This window comes from Gossypium arboreum, chromosome 5 (assembly GCF_025698485.1).
Source record: "Gossypium arboreum isolate Shixiya-1 chromosome 5, ASM2569848v2, whole genome shotgun sequence".
Lineage (NCBI taxonomy): Eukaryota > Viridiplantae > Streptophyta > Magnoliopsida > Malvales > Malvaceae > Gossypium > Gossypium arboreum.
The window spans coordinates 3,735,168-3,751,236 of record NC_069074.1 but is presented as its reverse complement, the minus strand read 5'-3'; the positions used below and the strand labels follow the sequence as shown (position 1 = coordinate 3,751,236).

General features: G+C 35.7%; 3 protein-coding genes across 5 annotated transcripts; all 3 read left to right on the top strand.

Annotated features, from left to right (window-relative positions):
* Positions 1–1,502: 1,502 nt before the first annotated feature.
* On the top strand, positions 1,503–3,194 carry LOC108472717 (auxin-responsive protein IAA29). The gene is made up of 4 exons (XM_017774270.2): positions 1,503–1,997; positions 2,091–2,344; positions 2,445–2,529; positions 2,814–3,194. The coding sequence occupies exons 1-4, from the start codon at positions 1,705–1,707 to the stop codon at positions 2,863–2,865; spliced, it is 684 nt and encodes a 227-aa protein (XP_017629759.1). The 5' UTR covers positions 1,503–1,704; the 3' UTR covers positions 2,866–3,194.
* A 3,390-nt stretch (positions 3,195–6,584) lies between these two features.
* Positions 6,585–11,032, top strand: LOC108473823 (putative clathrin assembly protein At2g25430). Of its 2 annotated transcripts, none has more exons than XM_017775602.2 (3): positions 6,585–7,119; positions 7,295–9,272; positions 9,693–11,032. In XM_017775602.2, the coding sequence occupies exons 2-3, from the start codon at positions 7,339–7,341 to the stop codon at positions 9,823–9,825; spliced, it is 2,067 nt and encodes a 688-aa protein (XP_017631091.2). In that variant the 5' UTR covers positions 6,585–7,119; positions 7,295–7,338; the 3' UTR covers positions 9,826–11,032. The 2 variants fall into 2 exon arrangements, with proteins under 2 accessions (XP_017631091.2, XP_017631090.2); XM_017775601.2 differs by having other exon boundaries at positions 6,586–7,119; positions 7,300–9,272.
* A 567-nt stretch (positions 11,033–11,599) lies between these two features.
* LOC108470968 (uncharacterized) lies at positions 11,600–15,037 on the top strand. 2 transcript variants are annotated; one of them, XM_053027859.1, is made up of 5 exons: positions 11,600–11,672; positions 12,188–13,047; positions 13,158–13,272; positions 13,521–13,635; positions 13,804–15,037. In XM_053027859.1, exons 2-5 carry the CDS (start codon positions 12,947–12,949, stop codon positions 14,661–14,663), a joined length of 1,191 nt encoding a protein of 396 aa, XP_052883819.1. In that variant the 5' UTR covers positions 11,600–11,672; positions 12,188–12,946; the 3' UTR covers positions 14,664–15,037. The 2 variants fall into 2 exon arrangements, with proteins under 2 accessions (XP_052883819.1, XP_017627999.1); XM_017772510.2 differs by lacking the exon at positions 11,600–11,672 and having other exon boundaries at positions 12,009–13,047.
* The last annotated feature ends 1,032 nt before the right edge of the window (positions 15,038–16,069 follow it).

The window sequence follows — 16,069 nt, the reverse complement described above, 5'->3', positions numbered from 1 at the left end:
TAAATTCGTTGCAAGTATGAAAAATAAATCATGAGTAGTAGTGAATTAAAAATTTATTTATTATATATTAAAAAAATCAGTTCAATTAATCTGCATATTTATAAAAATTGATAACGAACAAGGGGATGATTTAACTTAATTTAACCAAAACAATCGACTTGACAAAGTACTATTAGTTAAGCGAGTTTAAATAAACTTTTGTTGATGCTTGCCATTGACCATTTTGTAATCCACTTGCTCAAACAACATCCAATCAGTTCAGCACATATTTTTGGTTTTGATGAACTAAAACCAACATAAGGTGGTCAAAATCCTACACAATTTCACCGAGTTTAGAAATACAACGCGTTTAAATTTATAGGAGAATATATGTGCCAGCTAAAGGGACAGTAAATTAGGTGTACAATATGGTGGTTTGGGTTCCACCACACGAGCATCATGATCCAAACCGGATTGAATCATGATGGGACTGATCATGAAGAAATAGGATTGCAGCTGGTTTGAAGTGTGTTAAAATTAGGCCAAAGTATTGTGCACAGCAGTGGCGGGGGCTAACTTGTCGAGCCGCTATAGTAGCCGTCACGTGAACTTCACAAGGGAACCCTTTCCATATGTTCCGCAAACAAGCCCTTCACACCCCCATTTTCCAACCCCACCATGGGCTAAATGTGATCGAAGAAACTGAAAAAAACACATACCAAACGTATAATATGCTGTTGGCAAACTTGTCTAAGTTCATTCCTCTCTCTCTCCTATTATTGATCTACGATTGTAGAATGAAACTCCGACAAAAAGAATCGAGATTATTTTAATGGGAAGAAGAGTTTAATATCAAAATCATTACCAAGAAGACGATGAATAGAATGTTTTAAAACACCCCCATTATCATGGATGTTCTTGAAAATGAGAGAGTTCATGCATCATGATATGTTTCAGGATCGTCTGCCGACATGTTGGTACATGCTTGGAAACTGAACTCATGTGCACGGACTATATTTTAGAAATGAACCACTCTCAAGCTCACTTCAATATTAAAAAAAAAAAAAGAAAAAAAAAAGCACATGATCTCACCAGAACTGAGAAAATTACTAATATAATATTAATAAAAGACATGACAATGATTGCAAAATTGCCTGGTTTAATGTGATTCTGTTAAGAGACATAATCCAAGAATTAAGAGCTCTAATCTGAAAGACATCATCATCAAGGATCATTAATTTATTGGTAATAATCAACAGGCATATATAGTTTCCTCTGGTTAAAGGCTTTCAATGCTGCAAATGCTACTTAATTTTAGGTTTAACACTGTTTAGATTACAGTTAATTAAGCAGTTGGATGCAGAGAGAAGGGTAGGTCAGTTTGGTAATTGGTGGGGACATAAACAAAGGGTGAAAACTTGGAAGTAACCTATTGGGCTAGGTGGTTCTGGCACGTTGGTGCATCCTTTCCTTACCTGTCCGGATCAATGTTAGGCTTTTTGCCGACCCAACTTCCATGCTGTCACTAACTTCCTCTCTTCCACAAGACACAGGTCAATTTCTTTTTCTCTCATTCCCATATATATAAATACATCCCCAGTTTGAAGCAGGAACTCCATTCGCTTTTAAGTCCCATCTCTCTAGCTTTTGTTGATATTTTAATAGGTTTAACATTGTTAATTTGTACTCTCTCTTTTTTTAAAATTTTCCGAATCCAATATCAAAATGGAGCTTCAACTTGGTCTTGCTCTCCCAACTCCAAACATGCTAAAGGGGTTCGACTTGAACAACCACGGACTTGATCAGCTCAAAGAAATGGGGGGTTTGGAAGCTTGGAACAAGGCTGCTGGTTGTTTCGCTGACAAAGATTGTGTTAAAAGTAAACGCAGTTTCGAGCAGGCTTTTGGAAACTTTACAGAAGAGTGTAGAACAAAGCCTTTGCTTCTTTGGAGTGGTCAGCCAAACGAAGAAGAAGATCACAAGGATCAAAAGAAAGCAACTTTTTCAACCACGGATGAGTAAGTATCTATTTTAATTGATTCCCACCGCCCAAAAAGACATGAACTATATCAATAGTTAATTAATTAAGTTTGGGTGTTGGATTGTACTAGGAACGACGCAGAGGAAGATGATCAAGTTGTGGGGTGGCCACCCATTAAAACATGGAGGAAGAAAATATTCCAGCAGCAGCAGCAGCCCCGAGTTGGAAGGGCTGAGAACAACAGGGTTGCAGAGAATGAAAATGGTAGATCCATTTATGTAAAGGTGAAGATGGAAGGAGTAGCAATAACAAGAAAGATTGATATAAAGGTTTATCACTCTTATCAGTCACTTACCAACTCCTTGATCACTATGTTTACCAAAGGTAAAGTCATTGAATATATACATAAATTCCTCAAAAGATACAAGAACACCAAAAATCTCAATATTCAGCTTGCTTTTTTTCTTTTTCCTGTCATGAACAGACAAAGAATGTAATGAAGATGATTATATTCTCACCTACCAGGACAAAGAAGGAGATTGGCTGATTGCAGGCGATATTCCATGGCAGTAAGAATATTTTTCCATCCTTTTCTTGGTCCCTTACTCTAGTTTTCTTACTACAAGCAACCTTTGCGAATAATAGTAATCATGGAAGGAGTACAAGAAAAAAAAACATAAATTTATGTGACATTTATAAACATTTACAATCTTTTATATTATCTTCACATAAAAAATAACTTTAATCAACTCAACATATTAGACCGAATTTTAAATACATACGCAAGTTAAGGTTAAAATTGAATATATGAATAGGGTGTCTAAATTTGGATGAATTAATATTGGTTTTGCAGAAATTTTGTTAGGAGTGTGCAGCGAATGGAGATAGTGAGGAACTGGGGTTGAACATTGGAGGTTGATGGGATTTGCAGTCTACTTTTATAAGCAAAATTTACTAGTTTATACCAACTTTAGTACTTTGAATATCAATTGTTCTTTCTAATAAGTACGTAGTTTGTAAAAAAAAAAGAAAAAAACATGTAAAATGAGTGAAGTGTGAAAGCATATATATATATCACTGTAATAGTCTAAGCTAGCCAAGGCAGAACAAAGATATGATTGAAGCATAATAATTAATTCCAATTAGCTTGCTTTTACTTGATGTATTAATTGAGCTTAGCTTAAGCAAGATTTCATGTTAATTAAGATTGTATCCTCACTTTGTTTGTTCAAAAGGGTACCACTAGAATCTTTATTTGAGTGCTTTTTTTTTTTTCTTTTCTCCTTTGTCTTTTGGGTTCTTTTTAAAAGAGGAGGAATTTACTTTAGTCCTACACATTTCAAGAGTGGAATGCTTATAGAATCAAATGCTTGAGTTCGGGCATACTTTTTATGCTAAAATTGAATAATTTTAAACCCTTAGTAAATGATAAATTGTTTTTTTTTGAAAGATCGTATTCGGGGTAAATTGGGTAAGATGAAATTAGAAAAGTAAGTGGGTCGGGTTTGAGGTAAATTCGTCCTGTTCCTATATTTTTATAAAAATACTCTTAATATATATTAAGTTTTTGCTTTCAATAAATCAAGATATGATGTATTAATTAATCTTATTTGCTTCAAAATAAAATAATTAAATTAAATTCGGGCTAGGGGCAGAATCGGGTCATCTAATTAAATTTTGAATTCGGGTTCGGGATGGATTTTTTTCTTAAGAGTAGGGATCGGGATCAGGACGGGCAAAAAAACTCGCCCTACCTTACCCCATTGCCATCCCTAATTGTTTTTTTAAGAATATTAATAAAGAAATTTCTTATTGGGTAAACTACAATTAAGGTTATTAAACTATTAGTAAATTTACGTTTTGGTCACTCAACTTCAAAAAATTATAAAATGGGCAATGAACTATTCAAAAGCTTTCATTTAAGTTACTAGACTGTTAAAATTGCTGTTGTATGACCTTCTTTGTTTATACCATTTGCACCAATCGAAAGCTGACTTTCCATTCTCTTCTTCAGTTTAGTTTTTTTTTCATTAAATAATTTTGTATGTTATGAATATACGAGTCAAAATTCAAATAGCTTTATTCTACAATCTTCAACACTGATCACTAGATCGACTTTGATCTATGTTATGTTCTACTTGCTGACGGGAAATAATTCACGGTATTAATTGTCAAATCATCACTTAGACCTTGTTAGATGGACTTTAAAAAAAAAACTAAGATAAAAAAATTTAAATAGTTAGTAGCTTAAATGAAAAGTTTCGAATAATTTTATGATCATTTTGTAATATTTTAAAATTAAATGATCAAAATATAAACTTACTAATAATTTAATGACTTTAGATGTAGTTTAGTATAAAATAAATATCCTAATTACTTTTATATTGTTTAAGTAAATAAAATAAAATCAAAATAAGACTTCTGGGTTTAGCTTCGTGTTTTATATTTGGCCCGCTCCTTTTGTCTTGTCTTTCACTTTAACAATGGTGGTCCTTTAAATTCCTTTTGCTTTTAAAGGATTTAAAGTTTTAAACCAGAAGCTGCCATAAAAATCTAAAGGAAGCTTTTTATATTTTCACTTCTTTAATATATATACATTCTTTTTGCCTTTTCTCTAGGCAAGCTGATACACAAGTTTTTGCTACTAACAACAAAGAGGATTGTGTTGCTTAGTAAAATGACAGTTATATAAAAGATTTATTTAAATCATAACATCGAACCAGAATAAATATATAGGCATGTATATATATAAAAATTGAAAAATAGAAAATAAAATTAGATTGAAATATTATACTCATAATTGCTATTACAACAAGTTTAGTTTTGCACCACCCTAAAATATTAATCCAATCATTCAATAATTGTTAAGTTGGTTCACATATATAATCATATTTTACACTTAATATCTAACTAACGTGGGATTAAATTTTCTATTTTTCTCAACATAATTCATAAGTGCTTACTTTGAGCATCAATTTCTCATTCACCACTGATACCACTTGTCACGGGGCTAGACCTTTCGTCTCGCAATCCGTGCGGCCTTAGGTGATTCGCTCGTCCAAACTCGCCCAAGTCAGCCTTTACTCGAATGAGGATTCCTTAAGAACTCCTCCAAGGCACCAACTCGTACAACGGAAGACTTCTTATGCCAAAAGAAGCTTAAAAAGAACAATAGAAAGGGACGCACACAAAGTGTTTGAGTAAATGCTCTCTATTCTCTATTCTCTATTCTCTATTTATACTTGAACTCCCCCAAAACCGACGGTCAAGATACAATTACATCGACGGACGAGATTAACCAATCCCATGATTTAAGGGATTTTACAAGATATTGCCATATCAAATCCTATCTAATCTTTACAAGATATGATTACTATTTTAAGCTTATAATATACTATTATAAAGATCTCATAGAATAAAATATAAAATTATAATTTTATTATTCAAATTTCCACATTTACTATTGTTGAAAGTTTCAAAAAATTCATTTTTTTCCAACAGATTCCTTGTGTCGTTGTATATGGTAATTAAAAGAAGATAATGTAAATGATGATCCATATTCGATTATCATAAAGAGTAAAATTATATTTTAGGTGCGCAATGAATGTCGATAATTTAATATTTAAAAAATAAATATGTTAAAAATAAAAGTATAATTTTTGTTGAAAATTTTTCAGTCATTTAATTTTCTAAATACGTTTAATAATCATATTATTTTATTTTTAAATAAATATTAAAATTATGATATTTAACTTTTATTTAAAATTATTTAAAATAATATAAAATATTATATTAATAAAATGTAAAGTATGAAACATAAATTAGTATTGATACACAAAACAATTTTATAATATAAATTTAAAATTTATAAAATTTTATCTTTTCAATTTTCTAACTTATCAAATAATACTTTAAACCGATGTGTATATATATATCTATCCGCATCGCGATTTGATTTCATTATTTCCTTATCATATACCTTTTAGTTGAATTCTATTAAATTCAATATTTATCTAATATTAAAATTTTGCTATTTTTATAATTATTTAATAGATTTATGTTCAAGGTTCGTGATAAATTTTTAAAAATATTATTTTAATATTTAAATTTAATTTTAAAAAGAAATATATCTCATTATTGTATTCAATAAATAAAATTAAAAATATTTTATTAATATATAAATTATAATTGAATTTAAATGAAGTGTTTGAATCATCAAAGTACTGGGCCGGGCAAACTACTTATTTTCATGAACAATTCAACATGGAGAAAAAGAAATGATTGAGTTTGGTCATAAGTATAACTCCCCTTGGACGCCCAACAACAAAAGTCAGATTACTACTCCATTGATATCACCCATAATTTCTTTTTATATTTTTAAAGAATCAATATAAATTCTTTCACTAAAACACTAAAAAGTATATGCACCAAACAGTGCATGTTAGATGCACTTAAATCTATCTTGTCATTTTCATTGGAACAATGGTTTTTATAAAGAAAATTGTTGGTATTCCAACAAAAAAAGAAAAAAAGAGGAAAAGATGGTTGGTTCCACCAATTATTTAATAAAGTAGTAAAGTGCGGATGGAACATCTTTAAATTCCCAATTTATAATACATTTACTGTGATTATTAATTAAATTTGGATCACATTTTAGATAACCAAAATAGAATGAACGTAGTGATAAGTTTCTGCAAAATTCAAATCCCTTCCAGGGTTCAGAACCAAAATAAAGAAAAGAAATTCCCATATACACCCATACGGATCCCGACTTGACACTTCCCAAGGAGCAACAGTTTCTTTAAAAGGAAAAATGTCGGTATCACCGTAAACTGTACGCGTAGACAGTATTTGCAAATTGCAAATGTTAAATAATTTCCCGCAAAACCATCTAAAAATCGAAGCCCAATCTCTCGTTGCGGTTTTCTCTCCAAGTTCAACCACACAAAAGATACGAGACTAGACGTGATGCCGAGATAGAGGCCAGATCTCTTCCATTACTTCCATCTCAACGGTCTTCATCTCTCCACTGCTTCTTCTTACAATAAGAAGAATCCATCACCGATTTTCTGGTGCTTCTTCTCTGAACGAAGTCAACTGCTTCGTCGCCGTTTTGACTGACCGGCTTTCTTCTTCTCCTTACACCGCAGATCTAGGAGGTATTTTATGTAAAACAACGTCTTTTTTTCCTCGTTTATAGTTCTCGTTTATAGTTAGACTTCATTAACGGTTTAATTAATCTTTATTAGAGTTTGTTAATTAATTTTGTTTAGAATTTTTTTTTTTTTAACTTTTGGAGTTGAAAGTTGAAAATATAACTAAACTTACCGCTAGATCAGTTTGAGGGAGGTGATTTTGGTTGAAACCAAACGATAAAGATGTCGTCGAGCACGATTCGGAAAGCGATCGGGGCCGTTAAGGACCAAACGAGCATTGGAATAGCCAAGGTAGCGAGCAACATGGCGCCGGACCTCGAGGTGGCGGTCGTGAAGGCGACGAGCCACGACGACGATCCAGCTGACGAGAAATACATACGAGAAATCTTGAATTTGACCTCGTACTCACGCGGATACGTTCACGCTTGCGTGTCGGCTGTGTCGAAAAGGCTAGGGAAGACACGTGACTGGATCGTGGCACTCAAAGCACTGGTGCTTGTTCACAGGCTGATGAATGATGGAGATCCGGTGTTTCAAGAAGAGATCTTGTATGCTACAAGGAAAGGTACGAGGTTGTTGAATATGTCGGATTTTAGAGATGAGGCTCACTCGAGTTCTTGGGATCATTCTGCTTTTGTAAGAACCTATGCTATGTATTTAGATCAAAGACTTGAATTGATGCTTTTCGATAGGAAAAGAGGCAGTGGCAGTGGTTCTGCGGGAAGTAGTCATGGAAATGGTGATGATAGATACAGCGTGAGAGACAATTTCCGGTCACCGCCACCAAGGCAGTATGATTATGATTATGGGGATTTCAGAGGTGATAATAACGGGTATGGTGATTATGGGATGACCAGGAGAACGAGGTCTTTTGGTGACATGAATGAGGCAGTTGGGAGAGATGGGAGAGAAGAGAAGAAAACAGTGACCCCATTGAGGGAAATGAAGCCTGAGAGGATTTTTGGGAAGATGGGTCACTTACAGAGGTTGTTGGATCGGTTCTTGTCTTGTAGGCCTACAGGGTTGGCTAAGAATAGTAGGATGATCTTGATTGCTTTGTATCCTGTTGTGAAAGAAAGTTTTCAGTTATATGCAGATATTTGTGAGGTTTTGGCTGTGTTGCTTGATAGATTTTTTGATATGGAGTACCCAGATTGTGTTAAGGCATTTGATGCATATGCGAGTGCAGCGAAGCAGATTGATGAGTTGATTGCATTTTATAATTGGTGTAACGATATCGGTGTGGCTAGGTCATCGGAGTATCCTGAGGTGCAGAGGATTACAGATAAGTTGTTGGAGACATTGGAGGAATTTGTGAGGGATAGAGCTAAAAAGCCAACGAGTCCAGAGAGAAAGGAGCTTCCTCCTCCACCTAAAGAGGAAGAGCCTGAACCAAATATGAATGAAATAAAGGCGCTACCTGCACCTGAGAATTATGCTCCACCACCGCCACCATCAGAGCCGGAGCCTGTTAAACCTGCAGAACCCCAGGAGGATTTAGTGAATTTGAGGGATGATGTTGTCACAGCTGATGATCAGGGAAACAAATTTGCTTTGGCTTTGTTTAGTGGTCCTGCAGCAAATAATGGTAATGGATCATGGGAAGCATTCCCATCAAATGGGCAGCCTGAAGTGACATCTGCTTGGCAAACCCCAGCTGCTGAACCAGGGAAGGCAGATTGGGAATTGGCTTTGGTTGAGTCAGCTAGTAATTTGTCGAGGCAAAAAGCAGCTTTGGGTGGTGGGCTTGATCCATTATTGTTGAATGGCATGTATGATCAGGGAATGGTAAGGCAGCATGTTAGCTCTGGTCAGTTAAGTGGGGGGAGTGCCAGTAGTGTGGCATTGCCAGGGCCAGGGAAGACACCGGTTTTAGCTCTTCCTGCACCAGATGGAACAGTTCAGAATGTCAATCAAGACCCATTTGCTGCGTCATTGAGCATTCCACCTCCTTCATATGTGCAAATGGCTGACATGGAAAAGAAGCAACATTTACTTGTCCAGGAACAGCAGGTATGGCAGCAATATTCGAAGGATGGAATGCAAGGTCAATCTAGTTTGGCCAAGATTAACAACCCTGGATATTATGGACCTGGACCGATGCCAGTGACGCCTTATGGAATGCCACCTGTTAATGGAATGGGGCCACCGCCCGGGTATTACTACACACCTTACTGATTTTCTTACAATGACTGTTCTTTGCCTACTTTGGTATTATCTTTTCTAGTTTTCTTTCTCTGCTTTTCTTTTGAAATGATATGATGTTCCTTAAGTTGTGCAAAAAAATCAGAAGAAAAGAGAGAGGAGACTTGGGTTCAAATACTTATTGTGGGATTTTTGATGCGGGGAGATTCATGATCCGACTACAATGTCTCTTTTTGCTTTGTAATATTAGAATATTATTGACATTCATGTCTTTAATGTTTTTTTTCTCTTGTTAAGACATTTGAAATAACTTGATATTAATTGAATTTAAAACTTGTTCAACTTTGTTGGGCTTGATTAACCAAAATGTTTTCCTCTTCCTCACTGTTTGTAGATTATGATGTCCACTTTTAACATTTCTTTCTGGTTAGGTCTGCCATTGGTTTCAATTTAGTTGGTGAATTGACCCAAAAAAGAGAGAGAGAGGTTTGGGTTTATAGCAATGTTAATGCATGCATCTGTTTATGGCCCTCTTTGTGGATCCGGAAGATCTGTGTTTTGTAATGCGTTATACCAATATTTAAGCTTCTAAACCAGAATACCTGATTTGTTGATCCTGGAAGCTATTTTGGATTACTGCTTGTATTTGTGGGCTTTACATTCTTGTCTATACTACTCCTCAGCTTTCATGTTTCATCTAATTTCATATACATTTACATGACAAGCTATGCTGGTAGAATATGTTTGTCTTAAATTAACACTTGACTGATGATATGGTTGACCATATTAATCGCTTTTAGTTCAATACTTTGTAATTTAGATGTTCTGTTTAAGTAAGTAATATTTAAACTTAAGCTGCCCGGAAATCCTATTGACATGTGATGAGAATCCGGTAATTGATTGTAGAAGTCAAGCCTTACAAATTGTCACCATGGCAATAATTGTGAGAGAGAAAATGAAAAGGACCTGAAATCCCCAATGATATATTGAAATGTAAATTAGAATTCTGGGTTTTCTCCTCCTCCTGGTAGTTAAAAGGCTGTTGTAGTTGTAGTTGTTATTTATAATATAGATAGGACTTTGTTCTACCTGGAACATTCCCTTTCACTGCAACTGCTTAGTTGTGCTAGCTTTGGAGCTGAGGAAATCTTGGAGTAGGGGAGGCATTAAATGCATATAAACAGTTTTTAACTTTTAAGCCCCCATTGACTTGTAAAATTCTCCTGTGTTTGAGTGTCATCGAGGGGAATCAAAATTTGACACTTACATGTTGGTCCACGCAGAATTTAGGCATCACCGTTGTGTCCTAGGTGCTCCATGGGACCATGGTTAACGTGAGCTTATAAACAAAAAATCAAGTGAATAAAGCAGCAATCAAACATCCGCCAAGCTAATGGAGTTGAAATCAAAACAGTGGTTGAAGTCAAGAATCATGATGTTAATAGCATTGGAAAAGAACTATGTTGTCCTTGTTTGGGACGGTCAGTAGAAAAGGACGAGCCAGGGTACCAAGTCCACATATTCTCCCTAACACCCCCCCCCCCATTAAAGAGCATGACCCGCATTTTCCACAATCTTTAGAATAGAGCCAGGCAAAATCACCATTTCATTGGCATCTTTTAACTTACCTTGTCTTAATCAGACACGTAGAAATCAGCTCTTGTTGTGTGTGGGTCTTTTGGGACTAAAGGACACGTGATTTTTCCTACTTAATGGCACCCAATAAACATAGCATCTTTCAACATTTTGGAAGATCATTCACAAACAGAAACTTTCAGCGAACTCTTACCTTAATTCCGTTTCCTAATTTCTTGAATCAAATGGATATTTTTGCCAAAAAAGAACAAAAAAAATAACGCAATGCAATGGGATTTCAACCGGAGAAGCAGCAGAGTGAATTTCCATATTGTTTTACCATTTCGTACTTTTAACAGCCAGGCCCAAGAACTTTGATACTAATGGGTTCAACTTCGGAAAACATGAAACTCGACAGAAATTGGAAAAATATGTTTTGTTTTTTATTTTTGAGAGACGGAGACATGGCAAGAAGATTTTTAGCTTCTTGAATGAATAAAGTGATTGTGACGATGTTGGTTGATTGGATAAAGCTTACAATTTGTAAGTCTGAGATAAGCAAAGAGATGCGAAATTTGCATATCTAATATAAATATTCATCTCCTGAAACATGCGACATGTTGATCCTGAAATATGATGGGTTTCATTTCACACACTTGAGAAGCTTTATGGATGGTAATAGTAATCCATTGTAAAGGAAAGGGAACAAAAGGGGGTGATGGAGTGGGTCGAGCCGACAAGTGCTGGTGGCAGTAACTGCTACTACAAAAGTACAAAGCTAAAAATAGAAGGTGCCTTTACCTTCAGCAACAGAGACATTTATCAGCTATTTTAAAGTAAACATCGATCTCCTCATCCTTTTATACAGTGTGGGTTCCTTTACCACTTTCCTATACTAGTTTTTACATCTTCACAGAAAAAGAAAACATGCACATAGTTGAATATATATATATAAGTATGTCAAGATATGTCATGTATGTATGTATGTATATATGTATGTATGTATAATTTGAGTATAAAGTTGTTGAAAGGTACAGTGCCCTTAATTTAATTATCCGGTTGAAAGTTTTAGTTTGCCAAGAAAAGCATAAATGAATATGATAGTTAATACTTTTGTGGAAGGTGGGTGCCCTTAGTGAATAAAGTTTCTTTAAAGATTTTCACCAGCATATTTTGATGGTTAAGTCTGCCGGCGCATGTTACTTCCATTTATATTTATAAACCTCAAGAAAGGTTAAAAGTATGCAAGGTGAGACTGAAAACACGTGATCATTGTTTGAGTGGCATGAAATGTTCTAGATTACTATCTCAAAAAGGATATCATGTTAATTACATACTTTGTATGGATTAGGTGAAGTGAGGGGGGGTCAAAGCCTAGCATGAGACACGACAATGGGCAGGCATGTTTGCAGGGTTATGTATGGGTCCAGACTCCAGGGGCAGGCCACCATCTTTTTGGTGTTGAGGGCGTGTGAATTGTGATGGAAATTTTGCCAGACTGTTGATAGGCAAATGTTTACAGAGGGAGGACAAAGGGTGCAAGAGGTTGGGGTTACATAGATATATGCCACCGACAGTGACAATGTTTATCAATTCTACTACCCCCCTACCACTACCATTGTATTTGTATGTATGGTCAGGACAAGCAGATACAGTAAAAAGGAGCCAAAAAAAAAAAACAATTAGAAAGCAATTTATAAAAAAAAATGGAAGAAAGAAAGAAAGAGAGAGAGACTCTTGGGGCTGGGGGAAGCAGGCATGTGGATGAGTGGGGGACACACCAAGACTCATCAATTAAACCCTCCTTGAAATGATTGAGTTTGTGACAGAAGGGAGAAAAAAAAGAAAATAAAAAAAAAAGGAAGCCCTCTCCCAGTCTCTTTTATTTCTCTCTCTTTCTTTCACTGCTCTTGTTTTTGGTTGCTACAGTACTGCATTTTGCTTTGGGGGTCAGTGAATGAAAAAGGAAAACCAAAAAGCATGAGCTTCAGTTGAGCTACCAACAAGTTTTTCTATACAGCCCGACTTGGCAAAGCCTTTGTTTTACTTCTCTTCGAAGAAGCCAAGGGTTTCTTTTTTATTCTTCTTTCTCTCTTCTTCATCATTGAAGATGCCTAGACCTGGTCCAAGACCTTATGTCTGTGAGAGAAGAGCTTGGCACAGTGATAGACACCAACCCATGAGGGGTTCTCTCATTCGGGAAATTTTCAGGTCTTTCCCCTCTCTTACTTTGTTTTTCTTTCATTTAAATGTATTTCTGCTCTATAGACTTCGTTCGTGACTGGTTTTTTGTGTTATATGTATGTATTTGATTTATTTAGAGTTGTAAATGAGATTCATAGCTCAGCAACAAAGAAGAACAAGGAATGGCAAGAGAAGCTCCCTGTTGTTGTCTTAAAAGCAGAAGAAATTATGTATTCCAAAGCCAATTCTGAGGTAAATTTTTTCACCTTTTGGCCACTGTTTATATCCTCCTATGCTCTGCTATGTTAAGTTTTAAATGAAAAGGACAAGCCTTGATCATGATATTTTCTGTTGTTTTGCTAATTGATGAGTTAAAACGTTCATAATACGTCACCTTCAAGTTAGCTGTATATTTAGGAAGCCAACCAAACATGTCATATTACTATTTTTCTTTAGGGGAGGGGATGAGATTGGTTTTGTTTATCTGTCTTATTGCATAGGCTGAGTACATGGACATTAAAACCCTCTGGGATCGAACAAATGATGCCATTAACACAATCATTAGACGTGATGAGAGCACTGAAACTGGAGAGCTTCTTCAACCTTGTATTGAAGGTACCCTTTCACTTTTGTGATTAATTTCCCCTGTTTGAGTCCAAATATGCACATTTACAATTGGTTCTTTGTTGCTTATGGGGTAATTTATGACTTCAATCATGAACATCACTTGCTTCAGAAATTGTACTTTTTTTCCTGATATGTGATTTATTTATTGTTGGTTAGCTGCTCTTAATTTGGGCTGCACTGCGAGAAGGACTTTGCGGAGCCAACGGAATTGTAGTCCAAGGTCTTATCTTAACCAAAAAGCAGAGGGCACTACTCAAGGAAATCTCATAACTAATTCACATTGCATGGCTAGTTATTCCAGCTTCCTAAAACACACAACCATGAACATGACGGATATGGGCTCTGAAGCTCAGAACCACATTGCTCAGAACAGTAACCGTGGCACTGACAAGTTTCCTTTTGTATCAAACACTAGTCCTCTTGCTAGTAATGTAGAGAAGCATCCTCCAAATACCTATTCAGTTTATCCTCTTTTCTATGGAAACCACCTTAAAGTTGAAGAACAGCGGCATGGTTATGGAATCTCACCAAAGTCATTTTCTAACAAAATAGAGCCTGCCATGATGGGTGTCATTCATAGTCTCTTCTCTCCTGATGTGGACTCCTCAAATAAGATGAACCAAACAGATGTTAGAAATACTTCTAACAACCCACATGAAATTCCCTGTGACCTATCACTGCGGCTGGGCCCTCTCTCAACTCCTTGCCTGAGTGCTGGAAACAGTAGGCACAAGGAAATTAAAAACACCGATTCCACCTTTCTAGAGTGGAACAAGATCAGTTATCTGACACCCCCAATTGATGAAAGTTTATCTTCCTTACCCAGGAGCAACAGAGATGCCCCCTTGAACCCGTATTCAAATGAACGGAATCTTGAAGGTGGACATATGAATGTAGATGCAACATTGAGCAAGCGAAAGACAATTTATGGTTCACCAGTCGATCAGCAATTTTGTTTGTCACCAAAGCTTCCTTGCAGCGAATTAACTGGAAGAATGAAGCGTGTAGGATCCTAGAGCGTCCTTTAGACCATTGACATTGTCTTGGTGAGTATGATCTGCTGAAGCTCTTTCCCCCTTTATTTTCCCCTTCTTTTTGTAGTTGAAGTTATATGTTAATGAGCAGTGTGTTAAAATGTTGCAAGAATGTAAGTTGCAATATTGAATGAGTTGAGTTAAATGAGGGAATCACCAACAAACTGACCGACAAGACTCTTGAAACTGCAACGTACAAAGAATGTTGTCTTCCATGTTGCTGCTTGTAGAAATATAACCCTATGATGTTCACTTTTGATGTATCTTTCCATCTGTCTGCTCCATGATATATACGGCAAAATCACACCCTTGAAAACAGTTAACTGGAAAAAGCTTAAGAATATTTGTGTAATCAATTCTGCTTAGTTGTGGTTGTGACACGTCGACTTTAATATTATCCTGGAGGAAAAGTGGCTGTTTTTCTCTAAACACCAGTTCTTAAACTTATCTATTAGCAGAAGCAAAATCTTATCAGTGGCCAACATGCCTGATTTTATTTGATTTAAGAAGTAGGCCAAATGCTAATAAATGTAAATCTGAAGAAAAAAGTGTTTGTATGAATAGGGGACAAAGGTCTCTGTTCAAAAATCTAACCAGTATTATTTTGGGGTCGATATTCTTGATGGCTGTTATGTGGACCCTTCATACTTGGTCTAATTAGGAAGGCTCGAAATCACGAATGGATGACTGATGAGCACTGCTTTTGCCTTTTCTTTGGATTAAGTAGTGGGTTTGTGGCTACTGTTTGTGAAGGATGTGTACTGTCTCCTGCCAATGGTGGGGTCAGATTCTAATCTTTTTTTCTTGGTTTCAAGTTTAAAAACCTTGAATGTGGTGGAGAATATGAACCTTTCTGTTTATCTAAATTTGTCTTTAAAAAGTTTAGGAACAGAGGTTCTCTCAACGTCATGGTTTAAAACGACCGACTCTTGTCGCTTAATCTATGTGAGTCTGCAATTAGGAACCTTGGGCATCTTTCAAGGTAAAATTTGCCACCTTTTTGCTTTATTTTTTTCATGAGAGTAGCTGTTGATCAAAGATTGAACCTTTGAGTAAAGATCAAACTTCCTTAGTGGGATTTGCTGGGAGTTCAACAGGTAGATTTTGAGTGTCTCAACATGTCATCAAAGGAAAGTGCTATTTATTTCCCTGCTTTGCCTCTTTATTCAGAGGACACTTGGTTCAGAAGTCTCATGCATTTGACTCTCTTATTTATGATGGAACATGTTTGATCCAGTTCTGAGTTGGTGCTGGTAGAGGGGACATCTTCATAATTTGCTGCTCTATGTATGATCATTTCTTTTTTACCAAATACTGTATCCGTGTTATTCGACACATTTAAGTATAGTATCAGAGTCTGGAGAGTAAGGGGGAAGGAAAGAAAAAAG

Excerpts from the sequence above, each read along its gene's own strand:
- LOC108472717 (XM_017774270.2), top strand. The coding sequence starts at position 1,705 with ATGGAGCTTCAACTTGGTCTTGCTCTCCCAACTCCAAACATGCTAAAG. Across the intron at positions 2,345-2,444 it reads GATCACTATGTTTACCAAAG|ACAAAGAATGTAATGAAGAT; the intron begins GTAAAGTCATTG and ends TGTCATGAACAG. Across the intron at positions 2,530-2,813 it reads GCAGGCGATATTCCATGGCA|AAATTTTGTTAGGAGTGTGC; the intron begins GTAAGAATATTT and ends TTGGTTTTGCAG.
- LOC108473823 (XM_017775602.2), top strand. The coding sequence starts at position 7,339 with ATGTCGTCGAGCACGATTCGGAAAGCGATCGGGGCCGTTAAGGACCAA. Across the intron at positions 9,273-9,692 it reads GGAATGGGGCCACCGCCCGG|GTCTGCCATTGGTTTCAATT; the intron begins GTATTACTACAC and ends CTTTCTGGTTAG.
- LOC108470968 (XM_053027859.1), top strand. The coding sequence starts at position 12,947 with ATGCCTAGACCTGGTCCAAGACCTTATGTCTGTGAGAGAAGAGCTTGG. Across the intron at positions 13,048-13,157 it reads CTCATTCGGGAAATTTTCAG|AGTTGTAAATGAGATTCATA; the intron begins GTCTTTCCCCTC and ends TGATTTATTTAG. Across the intron at positions 13,636-13,803 it reads TCTTCAACCTTGTATTGAAG|CTGCTCTTAATTTGGGCTGC; the intron begins GTACCCTTTCAC and ends ATTGTTGGTTAG.